This window comes from Rhipicephalus microplus, chromosome 4, assembly GCF_043290135.1.
Source record: "Rhipicephalus microplus isolate Deutch F79 chromosome 4, USDA_Rmic, whole genome shotgun sequence".
NCBI classification, from domain to species: Eukaryota; Metazoa; Arthropoda; class Arachnida; order Ixodida; family Ixodidae; genus Rhipicephalus; species Rhipicephalus microplus.
In genome coordinates, this window is record NC_134703.1 from 157,707,610 (window position 1) to 157,726,782 (window position 19,173).

Sequence of the window (19,173 nt, forward strand, 5' to 3'; positions counted from 1 at the left end):
TAAACACGGAGACGAACCATGAGATTGAAGTAACTATAAGACTAATAATGAAATGAAGTATACTAGGATGTCTGGTAGATTGCCACCACTACTAACGTGGAGGGCGTTTACAGCTGCATCTTGCTGGTTTAGCCTATGGAAGAGGAACATGGGGGCTTACAAAGAGGGTTCTGCTTAAATTGAGGATGACACTGTGTGCAATGGAAAGAAAAAAATCACTGCATTCCAAGCTGCATGAAGATAATTATGGGGCGAAGTTTTCGGAGGTGATTATTGTGATTAAAGTTGAGATAGTACTGAGACTGATTGTGGTTGTGATACTTATATATATTTTATTCGAAGAGATAATGCGGAGACCAATTGCGATATAGCGGTGATTCTTCTTTATAGGTGATTTGAAGTTCCGAGTTCCGGGTTACGTTTTCACTTCATAATCACAGCTTCATTAGCTATCGTCTCTGGTGTACATTTTCTTGTCGGTATTGCCGCCTTGCATCCGCTTCAAGTTGTCTCAGCTGCGCGCCAGCTTGGCATTTTTCCCGCTTAGCCTTTGCTTCCTTAGCCCTAGTCTGTGGTGTAGAACTTTGTTGTCGCCGTCGCCGCTTTGCATTCGCTACCTTCTCTTTTGTCTCCGCGGTAGCTTCCCGTCGACGGCGACGCTGATACTCAGCAGGTCACGCTTTCCTTCGTTCGTCTTCGTCCATATGAGAGAAGGGAATGTGTGGTATAGAACGTGGTTATATATATAGCGTTGACAGCAGCGTCATCGCATCTACAATTACCACAGCGCCCTCTGTTGCTTATAAGTTGAAGGTTACATGCAAAACGATTATCACCAACGCCCTCTGTTACTTATATGTTGAAGGTTACATGGTGTTACGGAAAGACGGGAGATGGCGGACATCGCGAGGTCCTAAGGAGCTTCGCCCCTAATAATAGGTGTGACCTTAAGAGACAAAAATATAGCAGAGTGGCCGACGGAACAAACGGAGGTTATGGATATCATCGTTGAAATCGAGATAAAGAAATTGACATGGGCTGGTCATGTTGCGCGCAGGTAGGTTAACCGTTCGTCATAACGAATAACTGACTGGATTCCCAGAGAAGGCTGGTAGGTGAGAGAGAGAAAGAAAGTTAGGTAGGTAGGTGGCAGCAGGAAGCACAGGACCGAGTTGCCTGCAGTGGACGTAGTAGGACTGGAAATATATATATATATATATATATATATATATATATATATATATATATATATATATATATATATATATATATATATATATATATATATATATATATATATATATATATATATATATATGACTGTGGAGTCCTTGCGTCCTATTTGAAAGTCGTTATTTGTGAACTGGGTCAAATAAGAACTCAGCGTATTCTTGTGTATTCGTGATGTAAGAGGAGTGCATGTTGTTGGTGAAAACGAAGAAAAGACGAGCATAACAGTAGACAAAATACACAGAGGGGGGCTGGCTGATTACCTTCATAAACTGCAAGTACTTATCTGAAGAACAGAAACTTTCCTTAACGGTCGCAGTACCTCCGGAAATGTTATCATTTTCCCCGTTCCTTTGCTTTGCCATTTCGTTCCAGGACATATTATTCCGAGTGAATAGCCAAATACATAAAAAATGTAACATTGCGAGCACGGGTGCAATCGTGCTCGCGCGGATCTCTTACAATGGTGCCTAGGAAGATAGCTATATGTTCGATTTGCCGAAAGGTCGAGGTGTATGCTTGCCTCCGTATCACAAAACAAGAAAAGGTCATGTGTCCTGCATTCAATATCCAGCCATTGTCGGTGAATTTGGCATAACGAGATCTAATTTTTAAGGCGACGTTTTCGTGCTCTTCAACCTTTGGCCAGAAATATGTTGCCAGTGCCACGATTCTGACCGCATTATTTCTTCTAATATAGCTGAGCTTACCAGTCCGCATTGCCTACTAAATATGAAATTCCGCATTATCATTGAATAAGATTCTCATCTTTGACCGCAGCCTGCAATCACTCTTCTTGAGCTCTTCTGCTGTTGAGTAACTATGTATAAAGCCCACAAGGAACCTCTAAAATAAAAAAAAAACATTTCTTGGTCATTGTCTCGAAAAACAGCGTAACATAATGAAAGTATCCCCCTCGGTAGATAAGGTGCTCGGCTGCAGAACCGAACGCCACGCGTTCGGTCCCGCTAAGCGCGGTGGCGTTACGATGAAGACAAAATGGTAAAAAACCGTGTAATCTGTGACGCAGTGGACGTTAAAAAACAGCAGATAATGAAAATTTTCGGAGCGCCTTACTACGGCGTCTATCATAGTCATACCATGGTTTCGGGATGTGAAACCGCAATTAATAATATTACGGTAATAAAAGAAAGGTGCTATTTGGCCTAAAAAAATTGGTTAGGTCTTTTCTTGCTGTAACATATCGGACAGCTTGAACGGCTCATGCTGAGCACCGAACTAGGTTTTCAGTTGCCTTGCATTGTTGTGGCACAAATTTCCGTTTAGCAACTGTATATGCGATTCAGTCGCAGCAGGACGACATCACATACGGTGCGTATTACTACGCTGAAAATTTGTAACATGGAAGAAAACTCATGAACAGTGTTGCCGTCGATGGTTACTTTGTGCTAAACAGGCCCTGTCTTCAACCCTGTTTCACTACAAAAATTTCAGATTGCCGCCATGGCGACTTTATGGCTACATCAAACTTCTATTTTGATGCTTTTACTCGTCACGTTTCCGTAGTAAGTGAAAATAAACACGAAGCACATCTGAAAAATAACAATTATTTCCAAGTTTTTTTGTCATGTTGACCTATGCGCACATATTTCCTTGCACCAATAGTCGGCTAGTGCGCGTCTAGAAGCCCCAATGAGCATCCTTCCACCTGAGATAAGGGGGTACGTCAGGAAACGTGACAGCGCAGACGCAGCATTCTAATGCTGAAACACAGTGCGACAAAGAGAAATCCTTAACAAAATGAAGCTGTGCCACTCATCTTGCTTCAGACACCGCTAAGTTGGGCGGCTATTACTCTAAGTTTGCGCCAATTTCGGTATAAAGCTTCAAGAAAAAAAAAGAACTTCAACGTTTTATGTTGCTGCTGTGTTGTTGACCCACAAGTACTCTTTCAAGAAGGTGCACTGACAGTATAATAATTATTGACTTATTTGCAACATACCTGTGCTTTCGAGACAAAGCGAAAGCGAACAAATATTTCGCTCGTTGTGCACCGTTATTGCTTATAAAATAAATTTGTGTACTGCTGCGTATACTGAGGAATCTTAAACATATGGCTTTTGTACTTGGATAAACGTTTGGTGCTAAAATAAATAGCATGGCTGCTTTGGCTACTTTTACCTTTTTTTTCGGCTCTTTTCAAGAATATCCTTGCAACCCTGCTCACGAAGGCGCAGAAGAAGAGGCACAACCAAAACAAGAGGGCACAAACTATCAACTGTAAATCTAGGGCTTCGCGCGGCGAAGTGGCACCTCACTAATGATTCACAGTTGATAGTTAGCGCCCACCTGCCCTGCGTCTGTTTTTTTTTCTGTGCCTATGGGACTGTCCCTTCTTGTTACAGCTATGCATCACAATATTTCGCAACACATCTCAACCTCGTACCAACTAGCCCAAAGGAGGGCTTTATTACGAGCTGAGATGACAAACCTTTGAGGTTTGTTCCCTTGGCTTTCTCGGCGAGAGCATGGATGCAGTTTCCCAAGCAGGAAAGTGATTGGTTGATGGCGATGCCTTCCCGAAGCCGGTCGCCAGACGTTTGCGCTGCTGACTGCCGCTCACTGAAATAGCATATTGCGTTTTCGTTAAAGCCCTCTCAGAGCTGGAGCTATGCACGAGATACATGCACACTTCGTATGAAAAATTGAGTACCTTTCCTGCGTGTTTCGCTCGCATTGGAAGTGGTCTTTGAAGGTTAATTATTCTATATTGCGAGCCCTTTAGAAGCAACCACCACGCAAGAGCTTCATGAGATCCAATTATTGAGAAAACAGGTGATATTCGTAAAAGATGGCTCGCAAAGGCTGTGTCTCTTAGGGATTGCCATCATTGGATCACATCATGCGAGAGCATAACGGACAGCAAAAAGGGAAAGAAATGAAGGAATATTTCTATACAGGGCAACCTGTTCATTTGTTTTGAAATTGTGTGAAACGATGATGAACAACGGACCAATTATTGGGTTCGTGTGAACTGCATTTCCTCAGGACCTCATTGCATGCATTTTATTGAAAATAAAACACTAACTCACTCACTCCGCTGCTGTGCTGAACATCATGCGCGTAATTTCCGTATATATAGTTACACTCCTTTTAAGTTTCTCTATGCATAACTAAGCGACTGTTAGTGATTAACACTGTTCGTTACGTCCATGGTACAACGTTATGGGAAAAGCGCTTCACGCACATTTGCTGCGATGTATAACTACCAACTCTTCATTAAGAATTTGACGAATGAAGTCGAAACAGCACAAATCCTTGCACACGTGATGGAGTCTTGTATGCTTAAAGGAAACTGTGTCATTACATTACACTGCTGAATTATCATTGTATGAATACTTTATTTACAAGAAACTTTCATTTTATTGTCAAAGCCTATCGTTTCTAAAACTGATTATTCAAGGACATGATGGGCTCAGCAACAGTTTACTTGTCGGGAGCACACGAGGAAGTGTATTTAATAAAACAAAAAAAAACCCACAATATAAGAAAAGTCTCCCTGGCAACCCGTCTATTCTCAACAAGCTGGTCAATTCACTGAAACACACTCGAAAGAGACAACATAACATTATGTTAGCCATCAGAACAATTTTTTTAGTACCACTGAGAGTAAGCTCACGCACGCTTTTCAATTTTTTCTCGTGTGAAGTGGCCTTCAGATCTAGGATGTTCCGTCTTTAAATGTTCCATTTTTTCGTAGGATTGATGGGTGGAAAAATATTTCAGTTTTTAACAACATCAGCGTACAAATAGCCCAAGCTAAACACACACTTCGTAGGGAAGTATGCGTTCTAGTATTATGAAGTGCTGCACTATATTTTCAAGCACTTGAATGCTGAGTCACCACACAATCTTGTGTAATTTTGTCAATAGTTTTCAGAGAATGTCAAGGACTAGGTACAAAACTTGTGATAATGATAACTGCTTTAAACATAATGGTAAATATCGGCGACAGAACTGGTAACAAAACGGAGACGCAACAACTGGAACAGTCATGGTATCTCCTTGGCTGGAGAATGTTATTGTCCTGCTTTGTTCATGTAAACAAGTTCAATTTTCTTTTTCTTCACTGAAAACCACTTGCCTTCCAGCTAAATCAACAAGGTGAACGATGGATGTTTTCGTGGTTTCTGGACCAGGAGGCCTCTTCGTCCTTTGGATGAGCATCAAAGTTACTAGGGTGTGAGCACGGCTAGAAAAAGGGAGAAAAGAAAATATATATATCCAAGAAAATGAGTTGCGATTCTTGCTACTTTCATGGTTGACAGCAAAGAAATTATGGCTGTCGATACGAAGATGAGTGAATATTGAGAAAATATTTTCTAAGTTATATGATGAAATAATACTGGCTGTTGGTATACGTAAGAACTGTAATGTAGCTTGGGTGTAAAATTGAGATGTGAAAGGCACGTCGGATCGACGAAATATTTTCTAATTCAGCCAAATATAAATCACTACAACTCTTTTTCCAAAAAAAATATTCTTCATAATTTAAATTTTTAAATACAGATCTTGCGATAATGAAGGTCCTATAAATACTGCACATGAACTCAGCGTGAACACATACTTAGTATGCTGCAACTTAAATTACACCGATGATATTGATAATTCGAAGCTCGTTTATTAAGATCGTAATGATTTTTTAAAGACAATCATTTTAATTAGAAAGTTGTAGTGCATGGATATTCATGGCATACAACCATGTTAGAAGTGTAAAAACTAGCCCTTTTTTAAAATTATTCCACATCACGTTTTAAGGGCGTATTGGAGCCGGTGTGCCATAAACGTGGCCTTTCTGTTAGATGAAGGCTCGTTCACACCAAAGAAAAAACAGGCCAAAGCTGTGCAGTGCATTTTCAACGTCGCCAAGCAGCGAGTGCGCCTGTATGTTCAGACCACCGGGCTTGTTTGGCTGCCCGCGCGCCCCTGTAAGTGGACCAAGTAAGGCGTTTTTTGCTTTTTCGGGTGTGTCCCCATCACGTGGTCCTGCTTGTCCAACCTTGTCACACAAGCCACCAGTCCAGATACCCCGCCATTTTCATTTTAACCCTGTGTTTACACCAGTGCCATAATCGCATCATCTCATTGGTATCGGGCACACACACACACACACACACACACACACACACACACACACACACACACACACACACACACACACACACACACACACACACACACACACACACACACACACACACACACACACACACACACACACACACACACACACACACACACACACACACACACACACACACACACACAAACACACACACACACACACACACACACACACACACACACACACACACACACACACACACACACACACACACACAGTGCTCCAGTGTGTCTTACCTGCTGGTCGCGTTGCAGTTGGTGATTGCTATGCTTCTGTTTGTCGTTCCTTCTTCTATTCGCGACAGAACATCCCGGAAGTTGGTCACCAGGCACTTTGTAAGACCTTCGGCTTTGTATAATATAGAAACAAAAAATTGATAAACCCGTAAGACGTCTTCACATACTCTGAATTAGAATGACGCAACTGTGACTTTTGTCGCCGGAATCCATATTTTCGAATTCGCGACAATAAGATGAACTCACCAAAGAAGCCTTTCTTGGGGTGTTCCCGAACCTTGAGCCCTTTTCGAGGGCCTTTGTTTACCACGAGCAGGTCGAACACGTTCTCGTTGTATATTTCCAGCATGCTCAGCTCAACCTTAAATACAAATTTTGCAACATTTTTTACACCTATGTACTGCATCAAAATCAGCCAAAAATAACTGTAGTCAATTACTAAATATTTCAAACTTTATGCCGAACATGCACTGCACTTCATAATGGACATCAAGACGCAGAGCGCGCACTAAAGTATAAAAATTAAGGGCTACCAGCTGCAGTTCCGACTAGGTGGTCTACATATACGCGCGAGCATTTTCACGCGGGCTTACGCAGCATTGAGCTGGTCTGTGATATAAAGTGAATAAACAGATGTATAAATCCTAGATAATAATCATACCTGCTACTGAATGAAGATGACAGGTGCATAAGCACACAGGCATGGCGCTAATTTTATCTGTATGCATAAATACGTTCTCACAATCTGATAAAGTTATACCAAACGAATAATGAGCTTTTAGTACTGCCTATTAAAGAATCACACACATGACTTCAATAAAAAAAAAACCTATGTGTGGCAGCTATAGTTCTTACCGACTGTGTTTAATCCAACTAGCATGCCAACGTGCTTTGGCACTATCTTAGGAGATACTTCAATGTTCAATTCATAAGATGAACAAAGGGGTCTTCTTGTTAGCAGTAGTTAAATTGAAAATAAAACAATACAAATAAAATACAATGGCCATGTCTCTCAGCCTCGAAGCTAATACTTCACCATTTAGCAGCGCAAGGCGTTCATCATTGCTTATCATGAGTGAGGAGGAAAAATTATTTACCTCGAATTCCATGTGTTTCCCAACGCTTCGCTTCTTCTCGAGTTCCTGAAAAAGGTCCTCGCACAGCCGTGGAACCATTCCTGTTGGATAAAATGCGCAAAAAGGTGATTAGACAAACTTCATTGAAGAAGTGCTTTACCTGGAAAAGAAGGCTCAACACCGTTGTTTGTGGAGCGAGTTCGAACAGGTCAATCATAACGGTGTTAAGCCCAAACACTAGACAAGAGATACACAAAAAAAACGTAGACTCAACACTTCGTCTTCGTCCTCTCGTTCGCCTCTTGTGTAGTGTTTGTGCTAAACACCTTCATGACTGAAAGAAGTGCTACCTTAACGACGGTGACGATGAAGTGCGCACAAGTTAAGACAGGTGAAAGAAACAGCAACGTCTCCTCCTCATCTGATGCGATGATGTAAAATTCATATAACAATGTTTTGCGCAGGGTGGTGCGAGCGATTGTAGGGGTATAACTGGTCTACTGTTACCACGAATGAATTAGTAGTTTAAATATATCCAGGGCGTTCACTACATTTCGCAAGATCTTGGTCAGTTTATCATGAAGTCGACTCCCACGCTCTGCAACGTTCGTAAACTTGACTATCTTGTGATGACACTTCGCGGGAGTTCTGAAGGAAATTTTTATCTGTACTTTTTTTTATTTACATAGACTCTAAAGGCCCGTTTGGGCACAACATAGAGGGTTTTAGACATAAAATAAACTTGCGGATCAAAACATTACTATGTAATGAAAATAGAAAAAAGCAAACTATAATTTTAAAGACAAAGATGCAAATAGGGAAAAAATTGTGACATAAAACTCAACAGGAACACGGCTATAGTACGAAAAGTATAAAAGTATACAGAAAATTGCCATGAAAGAGAAAAAAATACTCACAATGAAAGAAGACTAAAAATAAATGCATGCGTTCACATACGAACACACATAAACGGTTAAGTCATATGTCCAAGAAAATCTTCAAGACATTTACAAATGCAGCTTAATCAATGATTGCAGTTGTTGGTTGATAAAATGTTCTTCACATTATTCCAAAATTGACAGAGAGGGTATACTACGACAGGGAGGCTATAGGCTTTTTTTAGGATCAAGTAGTGTCCATTAGGGCAAAAAACATTGCTGATTTTTCCATCTTAGGACACACGATTAACATGAAAGTGAAACGCATCTTCACAGAAGTAGTGCTCAATGTGGAGCGATATATGTGACAGCGTGTATGGTGACTCTTAGTGTTTTACGGGGAGGGCCCCTCGTTGACGCCTAGTGGCAGATCTCCACAGCGGCGACTAACCCCCATGATTATGAGTTGCGGTAGCTGAAGGTTTTAACCCATACATGAACAGAGCGTGTCATGGATCACCACACGCTCTGCCCTCTGTGTCATGACATCAATAAGCACATAAAAAGCTCCGGTAATACGTGCTTATTCAAAGCTTTGTCACTTCGAAAGAGAAACTGCGCGTGGTGCAACTCATTGAGTAACCCATACGCCCGTGCTCATACATAGGCTACCACGCTGAGCTTTGGAAATACAGAAGGCAGAGCTTCGTAACTTGAACTCACAACGCGCACAGGTGTATCACGTCTTGCTAGCCGCTACCTCGCTTCCACCAAGGTACGACAACCACCGTCGATATTGTAGCCCTTCTGAGGCGCTCAGTCGGGGTTATTGTTCTTTAAGAATCCTTCGCTGATACACTGTTAATGCTCCTGAAAGCTGCACCCATCTGGCAACAAGTCGTTTTATTCTAAAGTGAAGTGAAAGGAAAAGAACGTAAGGATCTCTAGGACACCTTCCTGATATTAGCCCAGCGTCTTTGGACGGCATCGAGGCCATTTATTCATATGGTCTAGAAAATTGTCAGCCTTCATGTAATTTCTGAGGCCCTGCTTCGACTGCGTCGTCCCCAAATCATTTTCCATCGGTGTTTTAGTAAGTGTGATGTTGCGCTACATTGCTTCCCGCTCCTAGATGGCGGCACCATCCCGTCAACATACAGCGCTGTGTGAGAGAGAATGTGCGGACGACATAAGCCGAGTTAGTAAACGGAGGTGTATCTGCGCGGAAAGTTTGTTGGTAGACAACCCGGCGCGTTTCATCATGAAAGAGAAGCCAATAGCTCAATTCGCGTTGGTGGAACTATTTCTGACAGTAATTATTTCGTGGTCAGTTTTATAAACATCGCATTCGCGACAGAAATACATCACTGTAGTCTTGATGGGTCCCGACATAGAACACTTTATTGTTAAAACGGAGTATGACCGTCAGCATGACGGTGGGATAGGTAATATGACCGTGAGATAGGTAATAGTGCACTTCAAGTTGTAAAAGACTATGTCTACTTGGGGCAGGTAATAACCGTGGAGCCGAACCACGAGATTGAAGTAACTAGAAGAATAAGAATGGGGTGGAGCACCTTTGGCAAGTACTCTCAAAATATGACAGGTAGATTGCCACTGTCCCTCGAGAGGAAGGTATATAACAGCTGTATCTTGCCGGTACTCAGCTACGGAGCAGAAACCTGGAGACTTACAAAGAGGGTCCACCTTAAATTGAGGACGACGCAGGGAGCAATGGAAAGGAAAATGGTAGGTGTAACCTTAAGGGACAAGAAGAGAGCAGAGTGGATTAGGAAACAAACAGGGGTTAAGAATATTGTCACGGGGTCGTGACGTGGCCGAAGACAGGAGACTTCGTGTTGGGATTCAACTGTTTATTTGGGCGAACCTGTGCCCGGTAAAAGGAGAGTCCATTTACAGCAGCAGTCTCGCACAGATAGCAGTCTCGGACTGATAGCGGCGAACAGAGCGTCGGCCTTCGATCAACAACTACTGACAAGTGGCGAAGCGCGTCGGCATTTATACTCTTGCCATCGAATGTTCTAGCGTTATCGCTGGCGGTGGCGTAGGTTCCAGAACAATCTGTACCGTTCGCACAGTGGGCGTGATCTTATCGAAATGATCTACTACAGTCCGTAACCTTCTGGAAAACTGCAGGCGCGGTTTGCGCTGAGAATTGTGTGGTGTTTTGGGACGATAACGAAAACTTGGGAAATGGAACCTGGCATTGCCCCCCTCTGAAAAAAGGCATCGTCTCGATGCTTTAACTGAAGACGAAGGTACAATAATAATGCAAGAAAGTACAATGAATAAATTACGATAAAACAGTAATACAAAAAAAACACTGTTTCAGTTTGTTAACGCGCATGAAACGGCTTGAGGCGTGCGACATGCACGACTTCAGGTCGTGATCGGCGTCGTTGAGAGTTCGTGATGCCGTCGGGGACAACCTCGTAATCAAGTGGGCCGAGACGTCGAACCACCTTGTACTGTCCAAAATACCGTCGCAGAAGCTTTTCACTTAGTCCACGTCGGCGTATCGGTGTCCACACCCAAACACGTTCACCGGGCTGGTATTCCACGAAGCGTCGTCGAAGGTTGTAACGGTGGCTGTCTATCGTCTGTTGATTCTTGATACGGAGACGCGCAAGTTGTCGGGCTTCTTCGGCAAGTTGAAGGTACTCGCTCACATTGGGGCTTTCTTCGTCGGTGACGTTGGGTAACATGGCATCGAGCATCGTTGCCGGGCTCCTTCCGTAGACCAATTTGTATGGAGATATCTGCGTCGTCTCCTGCACCGCCATGTTGTATGCGAAGGTCACATACGGAAGAATGGCGTCCCATGTCTTGTGTTCGACATCGACGTACATTGACAGCATGTCGGCGATCGTCTTGTTAAGCCGCTCGGTGAGGCCGTTGGTCTGTGGGTGGTACGCTGTCGTCCGGCGGTGGTTTGTTTGGCTGTATGCCAAGATCGCTTGAGTTAAGTCGGCAGTGAATGCCGTTCCTCTGTCGGTGATAAGGACCTCCGGAGCGCCGTGACGTAGGACGATATTTTCGACGAAGAATTTAGCTACCTCGGATGCACTGCCTTTTGGCAGGGCTTTTGTCTCGGCGTAGCGGGTGAGGTAGTCGGTAGCTACCACGATCCACTTGTTTCCGAAAGCCGACGTCGGGAACGGCCCTAGTAGGTCCATACCAATCTGCTGGAAAGGTCGACAAGGTGGATCAATTGGCTGCAGAAGTCCCACTGGCCTTGTCGGCGGTGTCTTGCGTCGCTGACAGTCCCGGCATGTCCTCACAGAACGAGTGACGTCGGTGGTAAGATGTGGCCAGTAGTTCCTTTCTTGTATCCTCGCGAGCGTGCGAGAAACACCGAGGTGCCCTGCCGTCGGATCGTCGTGTAGGGCCTGCAGGAGTTCTGGTCGTAGAGCTGAAGGCACCACAAGGAGGTACTTAGCTCGAAGCGGTGAAAAGTTTTTCTTTTGTAGAAGACCGTTTCGTAGGAAGAACGACGCAAGTGCGCGCTTGAATACCTTCGGGACTTCGGCGGTCCTGCCTTCGAGGTATTCTATTAGGGCCTTAAGTTCCGGGTCGGTCTGCTGTCGTTCAGCGAAGTCGTCTGTAGTTATCGTTCCCAAGAAGTAGTCGTCATCCGGGTCGTCAGGTAGCGGTTGGTCAACAGGCGCACGAGGGAGACAGTCGGCGTCGGAGTTTTTTTTGCCGGACTTGTAAATGACAGTAATGTCATATTCTTGAAGTCTCAGGCTCCATCGTGCGAGGCGACCTGAAGGGTCCTTCAAGGTGGCTAGCCAACACAAGGCGTGATGGTCGCTCACAACTTTAAAGGGCCTGCCGTAGAGGTAGGGGCGAAATTTCGACGTAGCCCAGATGATGGCGAGGCACTCCTTTTCTGTTGTGGAATAATTTGCTTCTGCTTTGGATAGCGATCGGCTGGCGTAACCAATAACCCTTTCAAGTCCGTCAGCCCTCTGCACAAGAACGGCGCCAAGACCTACGCTGCTTGCGTCAGTATGTATTTCTGTCTCGGCGAATTCGTCGAAATGGGCAAGTAACAGAGGCGTCTGGAGGCGATGTTTAAGCTCCTGGAAAGCGTGTTCCTGTGGCGTTTCCCACTTGAATTCCTCGTCGGCCTTGGTAAGGTTAGTGAGAGGATCGGCGATGCGGGCGAAGTTTTTCACGAACCGCCTATAATAGGCGCACAGGCCCAGAAATCGGCGCACGGCCTTCTTGTCAGTGGGCGGCGGGAAGTTGGCGATGGCGGCTGTTTTCCGTGGATCGGGACGAACTCCAGACTTGCTGATAACGTGCCCCAGAAACAAGAGCTCCTCATACGCAAATCTGCACTTTTCTGGCTTCAGTGTGAGTCCGGACGTCTTGATGGCTTAAAGTACAGCTTCAAGGCGCCGAAGATGCTCGTCAAAACTCGAGGAAAACACGACGACGTCGTCCAAGTACACAAGGCAAGTCTGCCACTTCAATCCTGCCAGTACTGTATCCATAACGCATTGAAAAGCTGCAGGCGCTGAGCAAAGGCCGAAGAGCATCATCTTAAACTCGAAGAGGCCGTCCGGTGTTATAAACGCCGTCTTCTCTCGGTCTCTTTCGTCGACTTCGATTTGCCAATAGCCAGTCTTGAGTTCCATTGACGAAAAGTACTTGGCGTTATGGAGCCGATCAAGTGCGTCGTCTATTCGTGGGAGAGGATACACGTTCTTTCTTGTGATTTTGTTCAGGCGGCGATAATCGACGCAGAAACGTAGGGTCCCATCCTTTTTCTTCACTAACACCACGGGGGATGCCCATGGACTCTTGGACGGCTGGATAATGTCATCCCGCAGCATTTCATCAACTTGTCTCTTCATGGCCTCACGTTCTCGCGTCGAAACCCTGTACGGACTCTGACGAAGTGGTCTGGCATTTTCTTCGGTTATGATGCGATGTTTCGTGATTGGGGTCTGCCGAATTTTCGATGACGACGAAAAGCAATCTTCGTATTGCAGGAGCAGGGCCTTGAGCTGTGCTTGCTTATCGTTCGGAAGTCTGGGATTGACGTCGAAAGCTATGGGAGGGGCTTGGTTCCTCTGAGCAGGTTCCGCAGAATCGGCGAGGGCGAAAGCACTGGTGGCTTCGACAATTTCTTCGATGTATGCGACCGTTGTTCATTTGTTCACATGTTTGTACTCATTGCTGAAATTCGTGAGCATAACCGTTGCTTTGCCTCCCCACAGCTCTGCAATTCCTCTTGCGACGCAAATATTTCGGGTGACCAATAGATGCTGACTGCCTTCAACGACGCCTTCCAAGTCAGGTGATTTAGGAGCGCCGACTGAAATAATGACGCTTGAGCGAGGCGGAATGGTGACTTGTTCTTCCAGCACATTCAAGGCATGGTGTCCTGACGGCGCGCGCGGCGGTAGTGCTTCTTCTGTGGATAACGTTATTGACTTTGTTTTTAGGTTGATGACAGCACCATGGAGGCATAAGAAGGTCATGCCAAGGATGACATCTCTCGAGCAACGCTGTAGGACTACGAAGTCTGTAGAATAAATACGGCCGTTAATGGTGACTCTCGCTGTGCAGATTCCTTCAGGCGTTACGAGATGACCTCCAGCTGTGCGGAATTTAGGGCCTTTCCAAGCTGTCCTAACTTTCTTTAACTTCGCGGCGAACGACCCACTGATGACAGAATAGTCAGCTCCAGTATCGACGAGAGCAGTCACACTGTGGCCGTCGATAAGAACGTCGAGGTCGCTAGTTCGCCGTCTCGCATTACAGTTAGGGCGTGGCGTCGGGTCACGGCTGCGTCGGCTTGTTCCGCTGCTTCCATGTTGCGTCGTCAGGCCACCTTCGGTAAGTGAGCTTTCGCCATCAGGGCTTTGCCTGGTTGGCGTTGTGTTCGGAAAGCTCCGTCGCGGCGTCGTCGTCCTCGGAGGATCTTCGGTAGTTCGTCGCACAGCAACCGCACCTCCACCGGTTGCTGCCCTTAGTTTCCCGGATACGGGCTAGGAGACCGGCCCCGCGTTGGGCCGGAGTACTGCCGGGGGTGCGGTGACATGCGGCGGCTGGGCGACGGCGAACGGGAAGGACTTCGTGGTCTCCATTGAGTTTCTGTCAGGTAGTCGGCGATGTCACGTGGCCGTTGCCCTGGCTGCGGACGTGGTGCATCGACGGCGAAGCCACGCAGTCCCATCTGTCGGTACTGGCAACGGCGGTAAGTGTGCCCGGCCTCGCCGCAGTGGTAGCACAGTGGGCGGTGGTCAGAGGTGCGCCAGACGTCGGTTTTCCTCGGCACACTGCGCTGGCCCGCTGGCGAATGGTAGGTCGTTGGTGGGGGTGGTGGCGGCGGTGGTGTCTGGCGACGGAAGTGCGTTGGGGCGGCGTTTCGGCGTGGACGGGGAAGAGCGTTGTGGCGCACTGCAGCGGCGTAGCTCATAGTTTCTGGCTCGGGCAGTGGTGTTTGGGGAATCCGAAACGATTGCCGAACTTCTTCTCGCATAATGTCGGCGATCGAATCCACTTGAGGTTGCGCCGAAGGCAACAGTTTGCGCAGCTCTTCCCGCACGATCGCTCGGATCGTTTCACGCAGGTTGTCGGAGTCACTGGCTTGAGCAGCAGCGCATTCTGGAGTCAGGCGACGATTATACTGTCTGGTGCTTATGTCCAGGGTTTTTTCGATGGTGGGCGCTTCGGCTACAAATTCTTGGACGGTTTTCGGTGGGTTTCTCATCAGTCCCGCAAAGAGCTCCTGTTTGACCCCTCGCAAGAGGAAACGAACTTTTTTCTCCTCAGGCATGTCTGGGTCAGCGTGACGGAATAGTCGGCTCATTTCTTCTGTGAAAATGGCGACATTTTCATTTGGTAGCTGAACCCGGGTCTCTAATAAAGCAGCGGCCCTCTCTTTGCGAGCGACGCTCACGAACGTTTGCAGGAATGCGCCGCAGAAAACATCCCACGTTCGGAGCGTGGGCTCCCGATTTTCGAGCCAGGTCCTTGCGGTGTCTTCCAAATAGAAGAACACACGACGCAGCTTTTCTTCATGGTCCCAGTGGTTGAGGGCAGCCACATGGTCGTATGTTTCTAGCCAGGACTCCGGGTCTTCGAACGATGACCCATGGAAAATTGGTGGTTCCCTGGGTTGATGCATGACCATCGTGGGCTGGGACGCTGCGGTTGTCATTGTCGCTGCAGTCGCGGTCATGGCCTTGGTCTTCCGCGCCTTGTCTTGCAGAAGCCCGTACTCCGGTGGTAGCCCTTGCTGGCGGCGGCTTGTTCGCTGCTCCTGGTTGGCGTCGGTATCTTCTCCGCGACGTGGGCTGGGTTTACGGCTTGACGGGGGCGTCCGGTACATGAACGAAGTAGCTCCTCCACCAGATGTCACGGGGTCGTGACGTGGCCGAAGACAGGAGACTTCGTGTTGGGATTTAACTGTTTATTTGGGCGAACCTGTGCCTGGTAAAAGGAGAGTCCAATTACAGCAGCAGTCTCGCACAGATAGCAGTCTCGGACTGATAGCGGCGAACAGAGCGTCGGCCTTCGATCAACAACTACTGACAAGTGGCGAAGCGCGTCGGCATTTATACTCTTGCCATCGAATGTTCTAGCGTTATCGCTGGCGGTGGCGTAGGTTCCAGAACAATCTGTACCGTTCGCACAGTGGGCGTGATCTTATCGAAATGATCTACTACAGTCTGGAACCTTCTGGAAAACTGCAGGCGCGGTTTGCACTGAGAATCGTGTGGTGTTTTGGGACGATAACGAAAACTTGGGAAATGGAACGTGGCAATATCATAGCTGAAATCAAGAAAAAAAATAGACATGGACCCGGTATGTAGCGTGTAGACAGGATAACCGCTGGTCGTTATGGGTAACTGACTGCATTCCCAGAGAAGGCAAGCGGGTTAGGGGGAGACAGGAGGTTAGGTGGGCAGATGAGATTAAGAAGTTTGCGGGTATAAACTGGCAGCAGCAAGCACAGGACCGGGTTAACTGGCGGAACATGGGAGATGCCTTTGTCCTGCAGTGGACGTAGTCAGGCTGATGATGATGATGACCGTCAGCTGCACGCACATTTTCTACCGTGCATGGTTGCTATCATGCTCTATTTGCAGCCTTTTCTTATCTCTACAGGTAATTTATTCCGTGATGCCCCATATGTGAACCCCAAGCACAGACTCAACATATTTGCACAGCGCTGACTACGAGTAGTTATGACGTAACTACAGAACAGACAAGGACAAAAAGAGCGCTTACTTCAACTGAAAGTTTATTTGCGAAAATGCTAGATTGTGAATTTGCACTGAGGTGTGGTGTTGTATCGATATAATAGGATGATGATTGCCTTAGTGTGATGCAATAGGTTGCGCGATTGCGCGGTGTTGTTCTATCATGGGTATATATTTCCAGCGTTTTCGCAAATAAACTTTCAGTTGAAGTCAGCGCTCTTTCTGTCCTTGTCTCTTCTTCTGTAGTTACGTCGTAACTACTCGTAGTCTTGCGTAGTGCAAATAAATTAATTCTCAATCACATCTATTCCAAGCATCTGTTTTAACAAGCACAGAGAATTTAATTAAATTCAACGGAATGACTGTACTAGGCCAAGATATACTGTCAATTAAAAGAGAGAAGGTAGATTTTCGCTCGTACGTAACACTGAACAACTAGGCAACAGTGGAAAATCGCAGCTCTTTTTTTTGTTTCAGTTAATTTGGTGGAAGGTGTAGGGAACCCTGTGGAAGGAGACTGTAATTCGTGGTTTATGCCCCATAAGTCTCATGGCTTACTACGTTAAATATTGAGGTTATGTGTTACCAAATCTTTAGCGGCACGAGTGTGGACATAGCGCACACAACAGTGGACACGTCAATTGTTACTTCGCATATTGTTACTCCCCATATTGTTACTTACATTATACCATGGCGTAACACGTTCACATACCCCTTTCTAGAAAGATAAGCGCCCTATTGCAATAGCTCGAATTCATCACAAACAGACAGCGCTGAAAACGTGTTTTTTTCAATTGTGCACTAGTGTAACAATAGTAATAGCTTACAGAGTTTTACGTCACAAAACCACGATATGATAATGACAGAAACCGTAGTGGACAGATCCGGAAAGTTGGACCATCTGGTGTTTTTTAAGGTGCACTTACATCACACAGTACGTGAACTTCTACCATTTCAACATCATCATCATGATCATCAGTCAGAATACGTCCACTGCAAGATCAAAGGCCTCTCCGATGTTCCGCCAGTGAACCCGGTCCTGTGCTTGCTGCTGCCAGTTTATACCCGCAAACTTCTTAATCTCATCTGCCCACCTAACCTCCTGTCTCCACCTAACCCGCTTGCCTTCTCTGGGAATCCAGTCAGTTACCCATAACCACCAGTGGTTATCCTGTCTACGCACTACATGCCCGGCGCATGCCCATTTCTTTTTCTTGATTTCAACTATGATATCCTTAACCCTCGTTTGTTCCCTAACCCACTCTGCTCTCTTCTTGTCTCTTATGGTTACACCTACCTTTTTTCTTCACCTTGCTCGCTGCGTCGTCCTCAATTTAAGCTGAACTACTATTTCTCATCCACTGGAATACCATCACCATGGCCGGGAATGAGCCGCAACATTTGGGTCTGCAGCCGTGTGCCGTAGCCACAGGTGCACTGTGACAGCAACTGATAAAACTACTGTACTTCCATAAAATACTAAGTATTATCGAAACAGGTGGCATTTAGAGTCGCACAACTATTGCCTAAACGTACAATGCGTTGCATGGGAACTGCCACAAGAAAACCACCTCTCCTATATTCTTGCCTTATTTCTTTCAGCACAATATCCCAAGTGAAGCCCTTTCTGTTAAGTATACTACTGCATCTGTGTGTGTGCATACGCCGTAGGTCACCACCTGATTTATTTACCCTCAATTTTATTCTGGGCCACCATGCTCACCAGCAGTAAAACTCTGTGGGAGACCACAGCTCGACAGTCCTCCCCTCGCGTTTGTTTTTGTAAATCGTAAGTTGCCTCTGTTTTTTCCCTACAAAAAGTGGTAGAGATAAGAGAACAATAGCTACGAAACTATTGCTTTAGTGCTCCTGAGCCACAATAAAAACATTCATGGAAAATACATGGCAGGGAAACTGAATGCAGTAAACAAGCTAAACTGGGTACACTGTTCACACGGTGTAAGGTTACATAAAACAAGCTGAAACGGGTTGTTCAACAAGCAGGAGTTGACTCGGCGAACGAGAGCTTTATTTAGGGCAAGGGCTAAGTGATCGCAAGCCTGCGATCACAGCAAGTCTTCTTTTTCTACTCGAGCTCCATGCCCACTGCCCTCGTTACAGTCACCCCCGCGCGATGAGGGAGCCATCCTGGCGACCTAAGGACACGTGTACACAGAAGGGTCTTGGTATGGCTTGAGCCGAGAGATGTGTACGTTTTCTTGTCCCCGACGGCGCTTGTCCAGAGATGCATCCAGGGGCTCAACAAGGTAGTTGACAGGGGATGTTTGGCGTACAACTCGATAAGGGCCATGGTACCTGGGCGAAAGCTTGTGGGAGAGTCCAGGAGGAGTAGAAGGAATC

The 19,173-nt window shown here is 46.1% G+C and overlaps 1 protein-coding gene across 1 annotated transcript in view; it reads right to left on the reverse strand.

Annotated features, from left to right (window-relative positions):
* The window catches only part of LOC142814441 (kinesin-like protein KIF28), a 140,769-nt gene that overhangs the window by 58,837 nt on the left and 62,759 nt on the right, over positions 1-19,173 (reverse strand). The window contains exons 4-8 of the mRNA XM_075893201.1: positions 7,710-7,789; positions 6,859-6,973; positions 6,613-6,724; positions 5,336-5,443; positions 3,683-3,813 (exon numbers count right to left, since the gene is read on the reverse strand). Coding sequence (XP_075749316.1) covers positions 3,683-3,813; positions 5,336-5,443; positions 6,613-6,724; positions 6,859-6,973; positions 7,710-7,789 — 546 coding nt within the window. The remainder of the gene's footprint in view (positions 1-3,682; positions 3,814-5,335; positions 5,444-6,612; positions 6,725-6,858; positions 6,974-7,709; positions 7,790-19,173) is intronic.